This window comes from Diceros bicornis, chromosome 28, assembly GCF_020826845.1.
Source record: "Diceros bicornis minor isolate mBicDic1 chromosome 28, mDicBic1.mat.cur, whole genome shotgun sequence".
NCBI classification, from domain to species: domain Eukaryota; kingdom Metazoa; phylum Chordata; class Mammalia; order Perissodactyla; family Rhinocerotidae; genus Diceros; species Diceros bicornis.
The window spans coordinates 29,556,811-29,572,732 of NC_080767.1; the positions used below are offsets into that span (position 1 = coordinate 29,556,811).

General features: G+C 38.0%; 1 protein-coding gene across 1 annotated transcript; it reads left to right on the forward strand.

The window, feature by feature from the left end:
• Positions 1 to 642: 642 nt before the first annotated feature.
• On the forward strand, positions 643 to 1,596 carry LOC131393697 (olfactory receptor 1J4-like). The gene has a single exon (XM_058524748.1). It carries the CDS (start codon positions 658 to 660, stop codon positions 1,594 to 1,596), a length of 939 nt encoding a protein of 312 aa, XP_058380731.1. The 5' UTR covers positions 643 to 657.
• The last annotated feature ends 14,326 nt before the right edge of the window (positions 1,597 to 15,922 follow it).

Sequence of the window (15,922 nt, forward strand, 5' to 3'; positions counted from 1 at the left end):
TTGTGGATTTTTCTTTTAATTTTGGCATTATTCTGGCATCAAGCAGCTTTAAATGACCACCCACTTATAGAATGACCATGAATTTACAGCTGTAGGTCAATGGGACCTGGCCAGGTTCACAGGAGGAGTGTGACAATGCTCCAACAACACTGCCTCAGCACTGGAGTCTCACGTTACATTAAGGCAGAAACAACGGATACCAGTTTGCTGAGGCTCATCTACTATTTCTACCACAGTGGATCATCACACTTTGGCTCTGTCTTAGTGTAGTGAATTATCCCTCTATGCTCATCAAGATCCACACTCACAGAGGGCAGGGACCTTTTCTTTCTGTTCACTGCTGCAATCTCAGTCTTTAGTAGAGGTCTGTGTTCAGACTTAATGTTCAATAAATAGTGGTTGAATGTAACAGTGAACACTCTCTTGCTTGTGTGCAATGAGGTCTTGTTGGCTCCTTTTGGGTGTGATGGTTTCCTGGAGCCAGACTAGGTAGAGCAAAGATACACTCATCCACAGGTGTGAGAAATTAATAAGACTGTAGTTATAAATTGATTGTTTTCCCAGAGAATTACAGTCTGAGATATGATGGTCCTGACCATCTTTCTAGGTTCCTGAGGTTTCCAAACCTTCTTCATCCGCAGCATATAGAGGTGCACTATGAGGACTGAGAACCAGAGCAGCATGTCAGAGTTCCTCCTCCTGGGGCTCCCCATCCCAATAGAGCAGCAGGGCATGTTCTTCGCCCTATTCCTGGACGTGTACCTGACCACAGTGCTGGGGAACCTGCTCATCATCCTGCTCATCAGGCTGGACTCTCGCCTCCACACCCCCATGTACTTCTTCCTCAGCCACTTGGCCTTCTCTGACATTTGCCTTTCATCTGTCACAGTTCCAAAGATGCTCATGAACATGCATACTCAGCAACAATCCATCTCCTATGTCGAGTGCATTTCTCAGATGTGTTTTTTCATCATTTTTGCTTGTCTTGACAATTTCCTTCTTGGAGTGATGGCATATGACAGGTATGTGGCCATCTGTCACCCATTGCACTACACTACCATCATGAGGCAGGAGCTGTGTGTCTCATTGGTAGTTGAGTCCTGGTTCCTCAGTTGTGCACATGCCCTGTTGCACACCTTCCTCTCGGTCCACCTGTCCTTCTGTGATGACAAAACCATCCCCCACTTCTTCTGTGATCTCCCTGCCCTCCTGAAGATGAGCTGCTCAGATATCTCCGTCAATGAGCTGGTCATCTTCACCGAGGGAGGAATGCTCCTCATGATGCCTTTGGTTAGTATCTTGGGTTCATATATCCATATAGGGACCACCGTCCTGAGGGTCCCCTCCACCAAGAGGCTCTTTAAAGTCTTTTCTACCTGTGGCTCCCATCTCTCTGTGGTGTCTTCATACTATGGGACACTTGCAGGTGTTTACTTTTTCTCTTTATCATGGGGCTCCAATGACAAGGATATAATTGCTTCATTCATGTATGCGGTAGTTACCCCTGTGCTGAACCCCTTCATTTATAGCCTGAGGAACAAAGATATAAAACAGGCCCTAGAAATATTTGTCAATAGAGCCAACTTCTTTAAGTGACAATCACTAAATCATCTTATTGCAGTCATGAGCACAGGGAGATGTATCTCCTAAAATTATTGTGTGGTTGACGTTTCTGTATAACTTAAAAGAGTATGCATTCTGCTTTCATGTATAGTGTTCTTAATATGTTAACTAGGTCAAATTCACTACTTGGATTGTTAAATATTATTTATCCCTAATTAATTTTTTCTGCGTGTTCATCATCCCCTGAAAGATATGTGTAAAATCTTACAGAAAACATGTTGCAAAATTATAATTGTGGATTTGCCTTTTCCTCCTTTTGGATATATCAATTTTTGTCTATGTATTTTTTATGCTACGTTATTGAGGACCACAGATTTAGCATCATGATCTGCTCCTGGTGCACTGATTCTTTTTTTTTTTTTTTGTGAGGAAGATCAGCCCTGAGCTAACATCCATGCTAATCCTCCTCTTTTTGCTGAGGAAGACCGGCTCTGAGCTAACATCTATTGCCAATCCTCCTCCTTTTTTTTCCCCCAAAGCCCCAGTAGATAGTTGTATGTCATAGTTGCACATCCTTCTAGTTGCTGTATGTGGGACGTGGCCTCAGCATGACCAGAGAAGCGGTGTGTCGGTGTGCGCCTGGGATCTGAACCCGGGCCACCAGTAGCTGCGCGTGCACTTAATCGCTAAGCCACAGGGCTGGCCCTGATTCTTTTATGTAGTGGTGTGATGAAGCTAACTTGCATTGGCTTCAAGCTGATTGTGCACATCTCTTCCAACTCCACATTCAATTACCTCATGTTGGCAGATTGGAATCTGCCGTAACGTGAATAACTACACTATGTAAATTGGAAAAACGTTACAAAGCAAGGCTTTGTAAAAAAAGAAAACAGATTGCGTCATTTTTCATACATTTAACAGCATACCACTGAATTTATAATTAGAAGATATTACTCTTTATCTCTGGTAATAGCTTGTACCTTAACATTTCATCTACTTCTGATATTAGTGTAGACGTACCAGCTTTCTTTTGGTTAGTGTTTACATGGTATTTCTTTTCCATTGCTTTACTTTAAACTTTCCTATGTCCTTGTATCTTTGAGGTCTGTATTGTTAACCGTGAAAATAGGGGTTTTGCTCTTTTTTGAAGGCAGACAATCGTTATATTTCTGGAGAATTTGATCTATTAACATCTAATGCCATCATGATATATTTGAAATTATATTTTGCATATTACTATATGTTTCCTGTTTGAGACATCTATTTTACGTTTATTCTCTCTTCTTTCTCCTTTTTGGTTAATTAAATATATGTTTTGTTATTCCATTTCCTCTGTATTAACTTATGAGCTGTACCTTATTATTATTTTTTAATTTTTTTCTGTGCTTTATGTTGAGATTACTTATTGCTTTCTTTCTTCTTTTTTTTTTTGTGAGGAAGATCGGCCCTGAGCTAACATCTGCCAATCCTCCTCTTTTTTTTTTTTTTCCGCTGAGGAAGACTGGCCCTGGGCTAACATCCATGCCCATCTTCCTCCACTTTATATGGGATGTAGCCACAGCATGACTTGCCAAGCGGTGCGTCAGTACACACCCAGGATCCGAACCGGTGAACCCCGGGGTGCCGCAGCGGTGCATGAGCACTTAACCACTTGTGCCACCGGGCCAGCCCCTACTTATTGTTTTCTGTTTAAAATTTTTTTGTTGTGGTACAATATACATAACATGAAATTTACCATTTTAACCATTTGAGGTACGTAATTCAGTGGCATTTAGTACATTCGTCACCACTATCTCCTTCAAGGACTCCAAAAGGAAACTCTATAGATCATCAGTTCAATTGAGTACTTTGCGGCCATGGAAAAATAATGACAGAGATATGTCTGAATCAATATGGAGTGATTTCATGGATATATTGTTAAATGGAAGAAAAACAATGTGTAAAAAAACATCTATGGCATGCTGCTTTTTGTGTAAAAATGAAGGGGAAATAACATATACATGTATCTTCCCATTTGAGCAAAAAGAAACATGAGAAGAATAAATTGGAAACTAATAAGATCTCTTACCTACAGGAGGTGGGTGGGAATGGAGTAGAAAAGATGAGAAGATGAGTATATTCATTTGCATAGTTTTGACTTTGTTATCTTTTACCTATTCAAAAGTAAATAGAAGAGGGTGGGGAATAAAGCAAAATAGAATAAAAGAAAACAATGAATATAACTATATTTCAAATTACTACCATAATTGCACTAAAACAGAAAATAAACTAACTAGCCCAAGTGACTCTTGAACACAGAAATTTTTCTGTATACTCTCACAATAAAGAAACAGTGTAAACAAAGTTAGTGAACTGCAATTAGTTTGTCTCGGACAGTGGTATGAGTTGAAGATTGTGAAATTACTTAACAGGTGATTCAGCAGACAAGTAAATGTACTGTGGAAAAGGGAATGACTGTTCACTATCAGGGTGTTGATGCAAATAATCAATAACCATTCTATAGTAAAGAAAAGAAGAGAGATTTATTTGAGCCAAACTAAGGACTATAACTCAGGAATCACAGTCTTCGTGAGAGAAGTTACTCTGGAGAAGAGCGAGTTTCAGCACAGTTATATACTATTTCAAAACAAAGATACATACACCAAGCATGACAGGGGCATATTCCTTGAAAGCTTCAAGAAGATGTTCGTTACAGATTACCACATGCCCTGTGGGTCAACATGACCCTGGCGTCATAGGTAGTGAGGCATTCATTCTTATCTTGAGAGAGGACTGGAATCATAAGAAGGGAGGCATTAATTCTTATCTTCAGAGTATATTCTTTACTTTAGGGTGAGATTAAAGAAGTTGTACAATGTATATTGGACAGGGCATTAGTCAGGCTCCTTTGGTTGATATAAAATTCAGGTGAAATAAAGTTCAAACTAGAATGGATTCCCCATATACTTTATTTTATTTTTTAATTTTTTGTTTATTGCAGTAACATTGGTTTATAACATTGTAAAAGTTTCAGGTGTACATCATTGTACTTCTATTTCTGCATAGATTACATCATGTTCACCACCAAAATACTAATTACAACCCATCACCACACACACGTACCGAATTATCCCTTTCGCCCTCCTCCCTCCCCCTTTCCCCTCTGGTAACCACCAATCCAATCTCTGTCCCTATGTGTTTGTTTATTGTTGTTATTATCTACTACTTAATGAAGGAAATCATACGGTATTTGACCTTCTCCCTCTGACTTATTTCACTTTGCATTATACCGTCAATGTCCATCCATGTTGTCACAAATGGCTGGATTTCATCGTTTCTTATGGCTGAGTAGTATTCCATTGTGTATATATACCACAGCTTCTTTATCCATTCGTCCCTTGATGGGCACTTAGGTTGCTTCCAAGTCTTGGCTATTGTGAATAACGCTGCAATGAACACAGGGGTGCATGTACCTTTGCAAATTGGTGTTTTCAAGTTCTTTGGATAAATACCCAACAGTGGAATAGCTGTATCATATGGTAGTTCTATCCTTGATTTTTTGAGGAATCTCCATACTGTTTTCCATAGTGGCTGCACCAGTTTGCACTCCCACCAGCAGTGTATGAGAGTTCCCTTCTCTCCACATCCTCTCCAACACATGTTGTTTCCTGTCTTGTTAATTATAGCCATTCTGAGGGGCGTGAGGTGATATCTCATTGTAGTTTTGATTTGCATTTCCCTGATAGTGATTTTGAACATCTTTTCATGTGTCTGTTGGCGATCTGTATATCTTCTTTGGAGAAATGTCTGTTCAGGTCTTTTGCCCATTTTTTAATTGGGTTGTTAGTTGTTTTGTTGTTGAGATGCATGAGTTCTTTATATATTTTGGAGATTAAGCCCTTATCAGAAGTATGGTTTGCAAATATCTTCTCCCAATTGTTAGGTTGTCTTTTTGTTTTGTTGATGGTTTCCTTTGCTGTGCAGAAGCTTTTTAGTTTGATGTAGTCCCATTTGTTTATTTTTTCTATTGTTTCTCTTGCCCGGTCAGATGTGGTGTTTGAAAAGATGTTGCTAAGACCGATGTCGAAGAGCGCACTGCCTATGTTTTCTTCTAGAAGTTTCATAGTTTCAGGTCTTACATTCAAGTCTTTAATCCATTTGGAGTTAATTTTTGTGCATGGTGTAAGGTAAGGGTCTACTTTCATTTTTTTGCATGTGGCTATCCAGTTTTCCCAACACCATTTGTTGAAGAGACTTTCTTTTCCCCATTGTATGTTCTTGGCTTTTTTGTCAAAGATTAGCTGTCCATAGACGTGTGGGTTTATTTCTGGGCTTTCGATTCTATTCCATTGATCTGTGTGTCTGTTTTTGTGCCAGTACCATGCTGTTTTGGTGACTATAGCTTTGTAGTATATTTTGAAATCAGGGAGTGTGATACCTCCAGCTTTGTTCTTTTTTCTCAGGATTCCTTTAGCTATTCGGGGTCTTTTGTTGTTCCATATAAATTTTAGGATTCTTTGTTCTATTTCTGTGAAAAATGTTGTTGGAACTTTGATAGAGATTGCATTGAATCTATAGATGGCTTTAGGAAGTATGGACATCTTAACTATGTTAATTCTTCCAATCCAAGAGCACGGAATATCTTTCCATTTCTTTGTGTCTTCTTCAATTTCTTTCAGAAATGTTTTATAGTTTTCGGTGTACAGATCTTTCACCTCTTTGGTTAAGTTTATTCCTAGGTATTTTATTCTTTTTGTTGCAATTGTAAATGGGATGGTATTCTTAATTTCTCTTTCTGCTACTTCGTTGTTAGTGTACAGAAATGCAACTGATTTTTGTATGTTGATTTTGTATCCTGCAACTTTACCATATTCGTTTATTACTTCTAAAAGTTTTCTGGTGGATTCTTTAGGGTTTTCTATATATAAAATCATGTCATCTGCAAATAGTGACAGTTTCACTTCTTCCTTTCCAATTTGGATCCCTTTTATTTCTTTCTCTTGCCTGATTGCTCTGACTAGGACTTCCAATACTATGTTAAATAGGAGTGGTGACAGTGGGCATCCTTGTCTGGTTCCTGTTCTTAGAGGGCTACTGTTCAGTTTTTCACCATTGAGGATGATATTAGCTGTGGGTTTCTCATATATGGTCTTTATTACGTTGAGGTACTTTCCTTCCATACCCATTTTATTCAGAGTTTTTATCATAAATGGATGCTGTATCTTGTCAAATGCTTTCTCTACATCTATTGAGATGATCATGTGATTTTTGTTCTTCATTTTATTAATGTGGTGTATTACGTTGATTGATTTGCGAATGTTAAACCATCCCTGCATACCTGGAATAAATCCCACTTGATCATGGTGTATAATCTATTTAACGTATTGTTGTATGCGATTTGCTAGTATTTTGTTGAGGATTTTTGCATCGATGTTCATCAGTGATATTGGCCTGTAATTTTCTTTTTTTGTGTTGTCCTTGTCTCGTTTTTGTATCAGGGTAACGTCAGCTTCGTAGAATGAGTTAGGGAGCTTCCCCCCCTCCTCAATTTTTTGAAAGAGTTTGAGAAGGATAGGTATTAAGTCTTCTTTGAATGTTTGGTAGAATTCACCAGGGAAGCCGTCTGGTCCTGGACTTTTATTTTTGGGGAGGTTTTTGATTACTGTTTCGATCTCCTTACTGGTGATTGGTCTATTCAAATTCTCTACTTCTTCTTGATCCAGTTTTGGAAGGTTGTATGATTCTAAGAATTTATCCATTTCTTCCAGATTGTCGAATTGGTTGGCATATAGCTTTTCATAGTATTCTCTTATAATCTTTTGTATTTCTGAGGTGTCTGTTGTAACCTCTCCTCTTTCATTTCTGATTTTACTTATTTGTGCCTTCTCTCTTTTTTTCTTGGTGAGTCTAGCTAAAGGTTTGTCAATTTTGTTGATCTTTTCAAAGAACCAGCTCTTGGTTTTATTAATTTTTTCTATTGTTCTTTTGGTCTCTATTTCATTTATTTCTGCTCTGATTTTTATTATTTCCCTTCTTCTACTGATTTTGGGCTTTGTTTGTTCTTCTTTTTCCAGTTCCTTTAGGTGCATTGTTAGATTGTTTATTTGAGATTTTTCTTGTTTGTTGAGATAGGCCTGTATCGCTATAAACTTCCCTCTTAGAACCGCTTTTGCTGTATCCCATAAATTCTGGCATGTCGTATTTTCCTTTCATTTGTCTCCAGGTATTTTTTGATTTCTTCTTTGATTTCTTCATTAACCCAGTCGTTGTTCAGTAGCATTTTGTTTAATCTCCATGTATTTGTGGCTTTTCTGATTTTCTTCCCATAGTTGATTTCTAGTTTCATACCGTTGTGGTCAGAAAAGATGCTTGGTATTATTTCAATCTTCTTAAATTTATGGAGACTTGTTTTGTGGCCTAATATGTGATCAATCCTGGAGAATGTTCCATGTGCATTTGAAAAGAACGTGTATTCTTCGGTTTTTGGATGGAATGCTCTGTATATATCTACTAGGTCCATCTGTTCTAGTGTGTCGTTTAAGGCCAATGTTTCCTTATTGATCTTCTGTTTGGATGATCTATCCGTTGGTGTAAGTGGAGTGTTAAAGTCCCCTACTATTATTGTGTTACTGTCTACTTCTGTTTTTATGTCTGTTAATAATTGCTTTATATATTTGGGTGCACCTACATTGGTGTGTAGATATTCCCCATATACTTTAATATATAAAAATTGTTTTATCATGGGAAGGTGCACGTACGTGGAAAATGAGAGAATGAAAAACCTCTATGTTGTCGAACGAAAATTGGAGATATCAACTTGAACCATGTTTTTTAAAATGTACAAATAAATTGAAATTTGTATGTGTCAATCTCTATAGTGTTCCCATCTCCCATTCTTTCTGTCCCTCTCTGACCCACCTCCTATGGGTAGGCATTTCTTTAGTTTATTAGTTTCTAGTTTCTACTAGATTAGTTTCTAGTTTCTCCTAGATGATAACTATCGGGGAAATCTGGGTGGAGTGTGTGCAAGAATTCTTTGTATCATTTTTACAACTTTTCTATAAGTCTGGATTCATTTCAAAATAAAGTTAAAAAATCCATTGTCCCAGCTGGAACCAGGCCCAGAAAGAGAGGAGTCAATCGCATCACTATCATCGGGATATGGTCCCCTGGGATTCCAGTCCTCTGGCTCCTGGAGAAGCAGCTCCCCAAAGGGCACTAAGAAATTATCCAGAAGCTTGAAGACTTTGTTTCAGTCCTCTCACTGATAATTAAAATGTTACCTTTTGGATCATTTCTCTGGCGCTGGCTAAGGAACATGAAAGTTTGTAGAAGTGCTGAGGCCACAGATATTTCTTCTTTCTATCTGGATGCTGAGTCTCCTGGACAGAATCTGAGGATTTGAGCAACAGTCTGGAGCAGAAGGTGTCTGAACTCACTTATGACAAGCACAGGTCGAAGGAAGCTGGAAATTTGCATTGCAATGGCTCTTCCTGTGTGCTTGTGGGTTTGTGTGTCTTTGTGTTTATAGGTGTAGTGTGTGTGTATGCTTGTGTCTGTGTTGTTTGGTAGTTGCGTTCATGTGTGTCTACTATGTATCTTGCTCAGACTCTTTACCTGAATTAGCCCAGATCTGTGCTCTGTTTTAGAGCATGTAGACCAAGTTATCAGCCTCGTAACATATTATTAGGGACCCCTGATTCATGCCTGGGATCTTAAATACTCTATTCACAGCTGAGCAGATGAGAGCTCAGCAATGGGAGTGAGATTGTTTCCTCCACTGCTGGAGAAGATGCCCGACTTGACCAAGGAACCCAGGTCAGCGAGGGCTCAGTGTGTGCTAGGGTATGTGCAAACCACGTGGGTGACGCACTCATATGTGAGAACAAGAATGTGTATTCCTGGCATTTGTCTGTCTGTATGTTACCATGCCTATGTTACCGAGTGGATGGGTTGTTGGTGGTTTAATGACTGTGCCTATGTGAATGGGCCTAACTGCCCCATGCTGACTGCCTTCGCCTGGGAAGTGTGTGGGTCAGAAGGGGTTGAAGCACACCCTTCTTTACCTCATTACCGAGAGTAATGAGAGTGTGTGCTGCTTGTTGTGTTGAGTGTGTGGCTGGGTGTGCATGTATCTTTGTGGGTATGTGATTTCCCCCATGACCTCAAATATTTCATTAAGTTCCCTCCCTCTGGGGCACCATTGATTGAGATAATCAAAGTCCAAGTGACTCCCAGTTTCCTGAAAAGGATCTGCTATCATTTTCATATAACTGAGTATGACCGAATCACTCAGAGTTCTATCACTCTATACTTTCACTAAATGTCCGAGGCAAAAAAACTCCAGGCATCATGCTGTGTGAAGTTAGAGTACAGAATCACCTTCAAAAAGTGGAGAGACCTTGGGAAAGTGATTTAACTCCCTGGTCTCAGTTTCCATATCTATAAAATGGAAAGAATTACACTTGCCTTGTGAACCTCATAGACTTTCAGTCAATATTTATCACTTAAATAGAAGGTAGTGTACGTTAGAATTTTTGATCAGTTGAGAAGTATATAAACATGAATGAATGAAATTATCTAGGCAGAAGACAGAAAATTTTGAACAACTCTGGCTTCCTTGCAGCTCAAAAATAATATAGGGTGCTGGGTCCCCTAACCAATGAAAGGGGAAATTTCCATGTGTAGTGGTTAAGAGCATATGCTCTGATCACACAGTCATATTAGGTTGAACCACATGAAGGAGCTAATACTTGATAATTTTTAATTTACAGAAAATAGGAATACATATATATCAAGTTATATACATTACATATTATGTACATTACATATCTTGCTTATTTTAGATATACATATACACACACACTTGCGTGCCATCTCTGTCCCCTACTGTACTGTGGTGGGCCTATGGAACTGATGTCATATATGCTTCTATTTCTTCAAAGATTTCAGCTTTAGAATGGGTGAAAAAACACAAATTCTTAGTGCAGCCAGAAGATTTTTTTAAAATCTGGGAATGTAAGGCGGATGTGTGTATTTAATTAGGTAGTGTAGGTGAAGTCCTTAGCCTAGTACCCAAGTGTTCACCAAAATGTTCACCATTCTTACAAAAGATAGTTTGGGGACTGTTCTGGTTTGGGAGCTATTCTGGAATCAAGCAGCTTTAAATGACATCCCACTTCTAGAGTGACCATGAGTTCACATCTGTAGGTCAACAGGATCCAGCAGTGTTCACAGGAGTGTGACAACGCTCCTAAAATGCCATCTCAGCACTGGGTACGCATGTTGCTTTAAGGCAGAAACAACTGATACCAGTTTGTGGAGGCTCATCTGCGATTTCTGCTACAGTGAACTATTACAATTTGGCTCTGTCTTGGCGTAACGATTCATCCCTCTATGCTCATCAAGATCTGCACTCACGGAGAGTGGCAACCTTGCTTTTCTGTTCCCTGCTGTAATCTCAGTCTTTAGCAGAAGTCCATGTTCAGACTCAATGTTCAATAAATAATGTTTGAATAAAACAGTAAACACATTATTGCTTCTGTGCAAAGATCTTGTTGGCTGCTTTTTGGTGTGATGATTTCCTGGAGTCAGATTGTGAGAGAGGGAACATACACTCATTCACAGGTTTGAGAAATTAACAAAGAGTGTAGTTAAAAATTCATTGTTATCCCAGAGAATTACAGTATGAAATGTGATGGTTCTGATTACTTTTCTAGGTTCCTGAGATTCCCAAACCTTCCTCATCCCCAGCATATAGAGGAACAGTATGAGGCCTGAGAATCAGAGTAGCTTGTCCCAGTTCCTCCTCCTGGGGATCCCCATCCTGCCGGAGCAGCAGGGCTGGTCTTTGCCCTGTTCCTGGGCATGTACCTGACCACAGTGCTGGGGAACCTGCTCATCATCCTGCTCATCAGGCTGGACTCTCGCCTCCACACCCCCATGTACTTCTTCCTCAGCCACTTGTCCCTCAATGATGTCTCCCTTTCATTTGTCACTGTCCCTAAGATGGTGAAAAATGTGTAGTCAGGATCAATCCATCTCCCACGCTGGGTGCATTTCACAAATGTATTTCTTCGTTAATTTTAGTTGTACTGACAGCTTTCTTCTTGCTGTGATGGAATATGAGGTATGTGGCCATTTGTCACCCTCTCCAGTACACCATCATAATGAGGGGTGAGCTTTGTACCATCCTAGTGGCTGGGTCCTGCTTCTCCTCTTGTGTCAATGCTCAGTTGCACACCTGTTTTGTGGACCAGTTGTCCTGTGCAGGCACTATCACGCCCAAGTTTGTTTGTGATCTTGCTGTTGTGCTCAAGTCATCCTGCCTGGACACTTCCCCCAATTAAAGGCTTATCCTCATCGAAGGAGCACTGATCTTCATTCTGCCACTGTGTGCTATCTTGGGCTCATATATCCACATGACAGTCATGATCCTGAAGGTCCCCTCTGTCAATAGAATCTGCAAAGCCTTATCTACATGTGGCTCCCACCTCTTTGTAGTGTTTTTATACTATGGGACAATTGCAGGCATTTACTTTTCTCTTCATTCAAATCCAAAGACAAGGACACAATTGCTTCTGTGATATACATTGTTGTCACCCCCATGTTGAACCCTTTCATAACACCATCAGAGATAAGGATATGAAACCTGCTCTTCAGAAAATGTTCAGGACCAAGGACACTCCTTGGTGTCATTAATTCAATCTCACTGTCATGGGCATTTATTGGGGCTGTAAAATGTGTCTCCTTCAACAGTTGTAACTTGGCCAGCTCTTATTGACAACACTTAACCTTAGCCATTCCTCTCTTGGTCTCATTTTATGTTTCCTCTCATCTTTATGTTCACCTGATTGTTCTATTTTCCCTACCTGCACTCTGAATTCCATGTATTAATGCTCTGCTGTGAAACTGCAAGCCCTCCTATACCCTGATGATGTTCACTGCAAGCTTGTGATTCTTTGGATCCTGCTTCCTTGGGCTATAAGAAGTATTTTTAATCTTCATTTTTTCTTTATAACCCTCCTTATCTGCTACTTATGCCAACACATATTAATATTAGTTTTCATATCACCACTCAACTTCATTTACTTCATGTTTGAGAAATTGAGAAGTTACCGAACTGCTATACCCACGAAAGAATTGGGTAGCTATCACAGCTGGCATTCATTAAGCATTTAAATATATATTTATTACTCCTCAGCACAATCCTCTTATAAGGGTGTTAATATTTTCCATATTTATAGAGAATCAAACTAAAGCCCCAGGAGATCTGTTAAGTAGCTGCCACAAGACTTAACTTGACATGTGTGACTTCAAAAAACCATGTGTTTAACCATATTACTTTATTTCCATCATCCTGATTTCAAATACAATTGGCCAGTTTGGCTATTTTATATATAAAACAGAGTATGTCCTCTTTTGTGTTTCTATTTTGTTTTGTTCTGTGTAGTTATGGTTAACTCATTGTCATGGCTTTACAGTTTTCAATTGTGCCTATATTCTAGTTTTGATTGACATTTGGTAGTTCCCAGTTTGGGACTTGTGTATATACCTAGTAATGGAATTTTTAGATGAAAATTTATGTTTATTTCAATTAATAGATAACTTTTAAAAATTTAGACAAAGTGCTTGTATGAGTTTACAATCCTCCCTGTAATATATAAAAAGGTGTGGCCCACTTATTTGTTAACACTTAAACTGTCCATTTTTCCCAGTGTACACACTCTTATGGGTTTGTAGAAGTACGATGTTGGTGATTTAACTTGCATTCGTCTGATATCTCCTGTAGTTTATCCCTTTGCCTATGCTTATTGATCATTTGGGTATCCTCTCTTGAAAATGGTCTCTTCCTAGTCACTTACTGTTGTTTTATTGGGTGGTCTGCTTTTTATTATTGGTTTCTAGGAGTTCTTGATGTGTCTAGGATATAAGCCGTTTGCTGGATATAGGTATTGAGAATTTATTCTTTCATTGTGTGTCTTGCTTTTTCATGATTTTAATTGCTCTTTTCATGAACAGTGTTTATATATCTTAACATAGTCATATGTATAATTTTTTTATATGTGACTAACTCTGTGTCCTATTTAAGAAATTTTTGTCTACCAAAAGATCTTGAAGATAGTCCCCTTTTTATCTTAAAAAAATTCTTATTTTGTCTTTAATATGTGTATATCAAGTCCATATGGGTTCACTTTGGTGTATGCTTTAAGATATGGACACAAATTAATTTTATTCCATATGGATAGTCAGTAGATATACAACACTTCATTAATAATTTCATCCTTGAGCTAGCCCTGATGGCGTAGTGGTTAAAGTTTCGTGCACTCTGCTTCGGTGGCCCAGGTGTGGAACCACACCACTTGTCTGTCAGTAGCCATGCTCTGGCAGTGGCTCACACAGAAGAACTAGAAGGACTTACAACTAGAATATACAACTATGTATTGGGGCTTTGGAGAGGGGACTAAAAAGAGGAAGATTGGCAAGAAATGATAGCTCAGGGAGAATCTTTCCAAGCAAAAACAAACAAACAAAAAGAAATTAGAAAGCATGGAATTATTTAAAAAAAGGTTAAAAAAATCCGTTGTTTCTCCATTCCACTGCAGTATTTTCTTTGTCATAAATCAAATCACTGAATATAAGTTATCTTGGTTATTTATTTATTTTTTGGTGAGGAAGATTCGCTCTGAGGTAACACCTATTGACAATCTTCCTCTTTTTTTCACTTGAGGAAGATTACCCCTGAGCTAACATATGTGCCAATCTTCCTCCATTTGGTACGTGGGTCACTGCCACAGCATGGCTTGACGAGTGGTAAACGTCCATGCCTGGGATCTGAACCACGAACCTGGGCTGCCAAAGCAGAGCATGTGGAACTTAACCACTATGCCATGGGGCCAGCACCTCTTGGCTATTTTTTTGGCTTGCATTTCCATTTGACTTTTAGATTCTGCTTAACAATTAAAAAAAAAACAAAACTATTGATGTTTTATTTGAGATGGTATTCAAAATATAAAACAGCTTAGAAAGAACTGACATTTTAAAAATATTTAATCTCTAGCCTGGGAACGTGCTATATATCTTCAGTTATTTACATATTCTTATTTTCTTTCAAAACATTTTGTAGTCTTATGAGTACTTACACATCTTTTGTTCAACTTTTCCCTAGGTATTTCATATTTTATGCAATTTAAAATGTCATAATCATTTAAATCTCATATTCACTTTTTTCTACCATATAGAAATACAGTTGACTTTTCTATGTCAAAGTCAATATATAGCTTTGCTTAATTCACTTCTTTATTTTATAATTTGTCTGTATATTATCTTGGATATTTTAGGTAAATCATAATATTATCAGTAAATAATAAAAATTGAGTTCTATCCTCTCAATGCTTGGATTTTTTATTTCTTTTTATTCACTTAATGTACTGATTAAGATTTCTGGCATAATCTTTTATCTTTTCAAGTTTATATAATAAAATTTATTTCAATTATTTTTAGTAAATTTACAGATTTTTAATCTAGAAGAAATTGATAACTTCCCAGAAACATACAACGTACTAAGATTGAATCACAAAGAAATAGAAACCTTGAAGAGACCAATAACAAATAAGGAGATTGAATCAGTGATCATAAAATTGCCAATAAAGAAAATTCCAGGACCGATGGTTTTGCTGGTGAATTCTATCAAGAATTTAAATAAGAATTAACATAAATCCTTCTTAAATTCTTCCAAAAAGCTGAATGAGAGAACACTTCCAAACTTGTTTCATGAGGCCGGCATTACCCTGATACCAAAGACAGTCAAAGACACTACATGAAAAGAAAACTAAAGGCCAATATTCTGATAAACATAGATGAAAAAATCCTCAACAAAATACTAGCAAACCAAATTCAACAGCACATTAAAAAGACCATACACCATGACCAAGTGAGATTTGTCCCTGAGATGCAGACTTGGTTCAACATATGCAAATCAATTAATGTGATACACCACATTAACAGAATGAAGAATAAAAATCAGATGATCTTCTCAACAGTTGCAAAAAAAGCATTTGACAAAATTCAACTTCCTTTCATGATAAAAACTCTCAAAAAACAAAGTATAGAAGGAATTTACTTCAACATAATAAAGGTTGTGTGTGAAAGGCCCACGACTAATATCATACTCAACAGGATAAATCTGAAAGTTTTTCCTTTAGGATCAATAACAAGACAAGGATGACCACTCTTGCCACTTCTATTCAGCATAATACTGGAATTCCTAGTTACGGCTTTTAGGCAAGAAAAAGAAATAAGAGGCAACCAAATTGGAAAGGAAGATGTAAAATTATCTGTGTTTTCAGATGCTATGATCTTATCTATAGAAAACCCTAAA

Excerpts from the sequence above, each read along its gene's own strand:
- LOC131393697 (XM_058524748.1), top strand. The coding sequence starts at position 658 with ATGAGGACTGAGAACCAGAGCAGCATGTCAGAGTTCCTCCTCCTGGGG.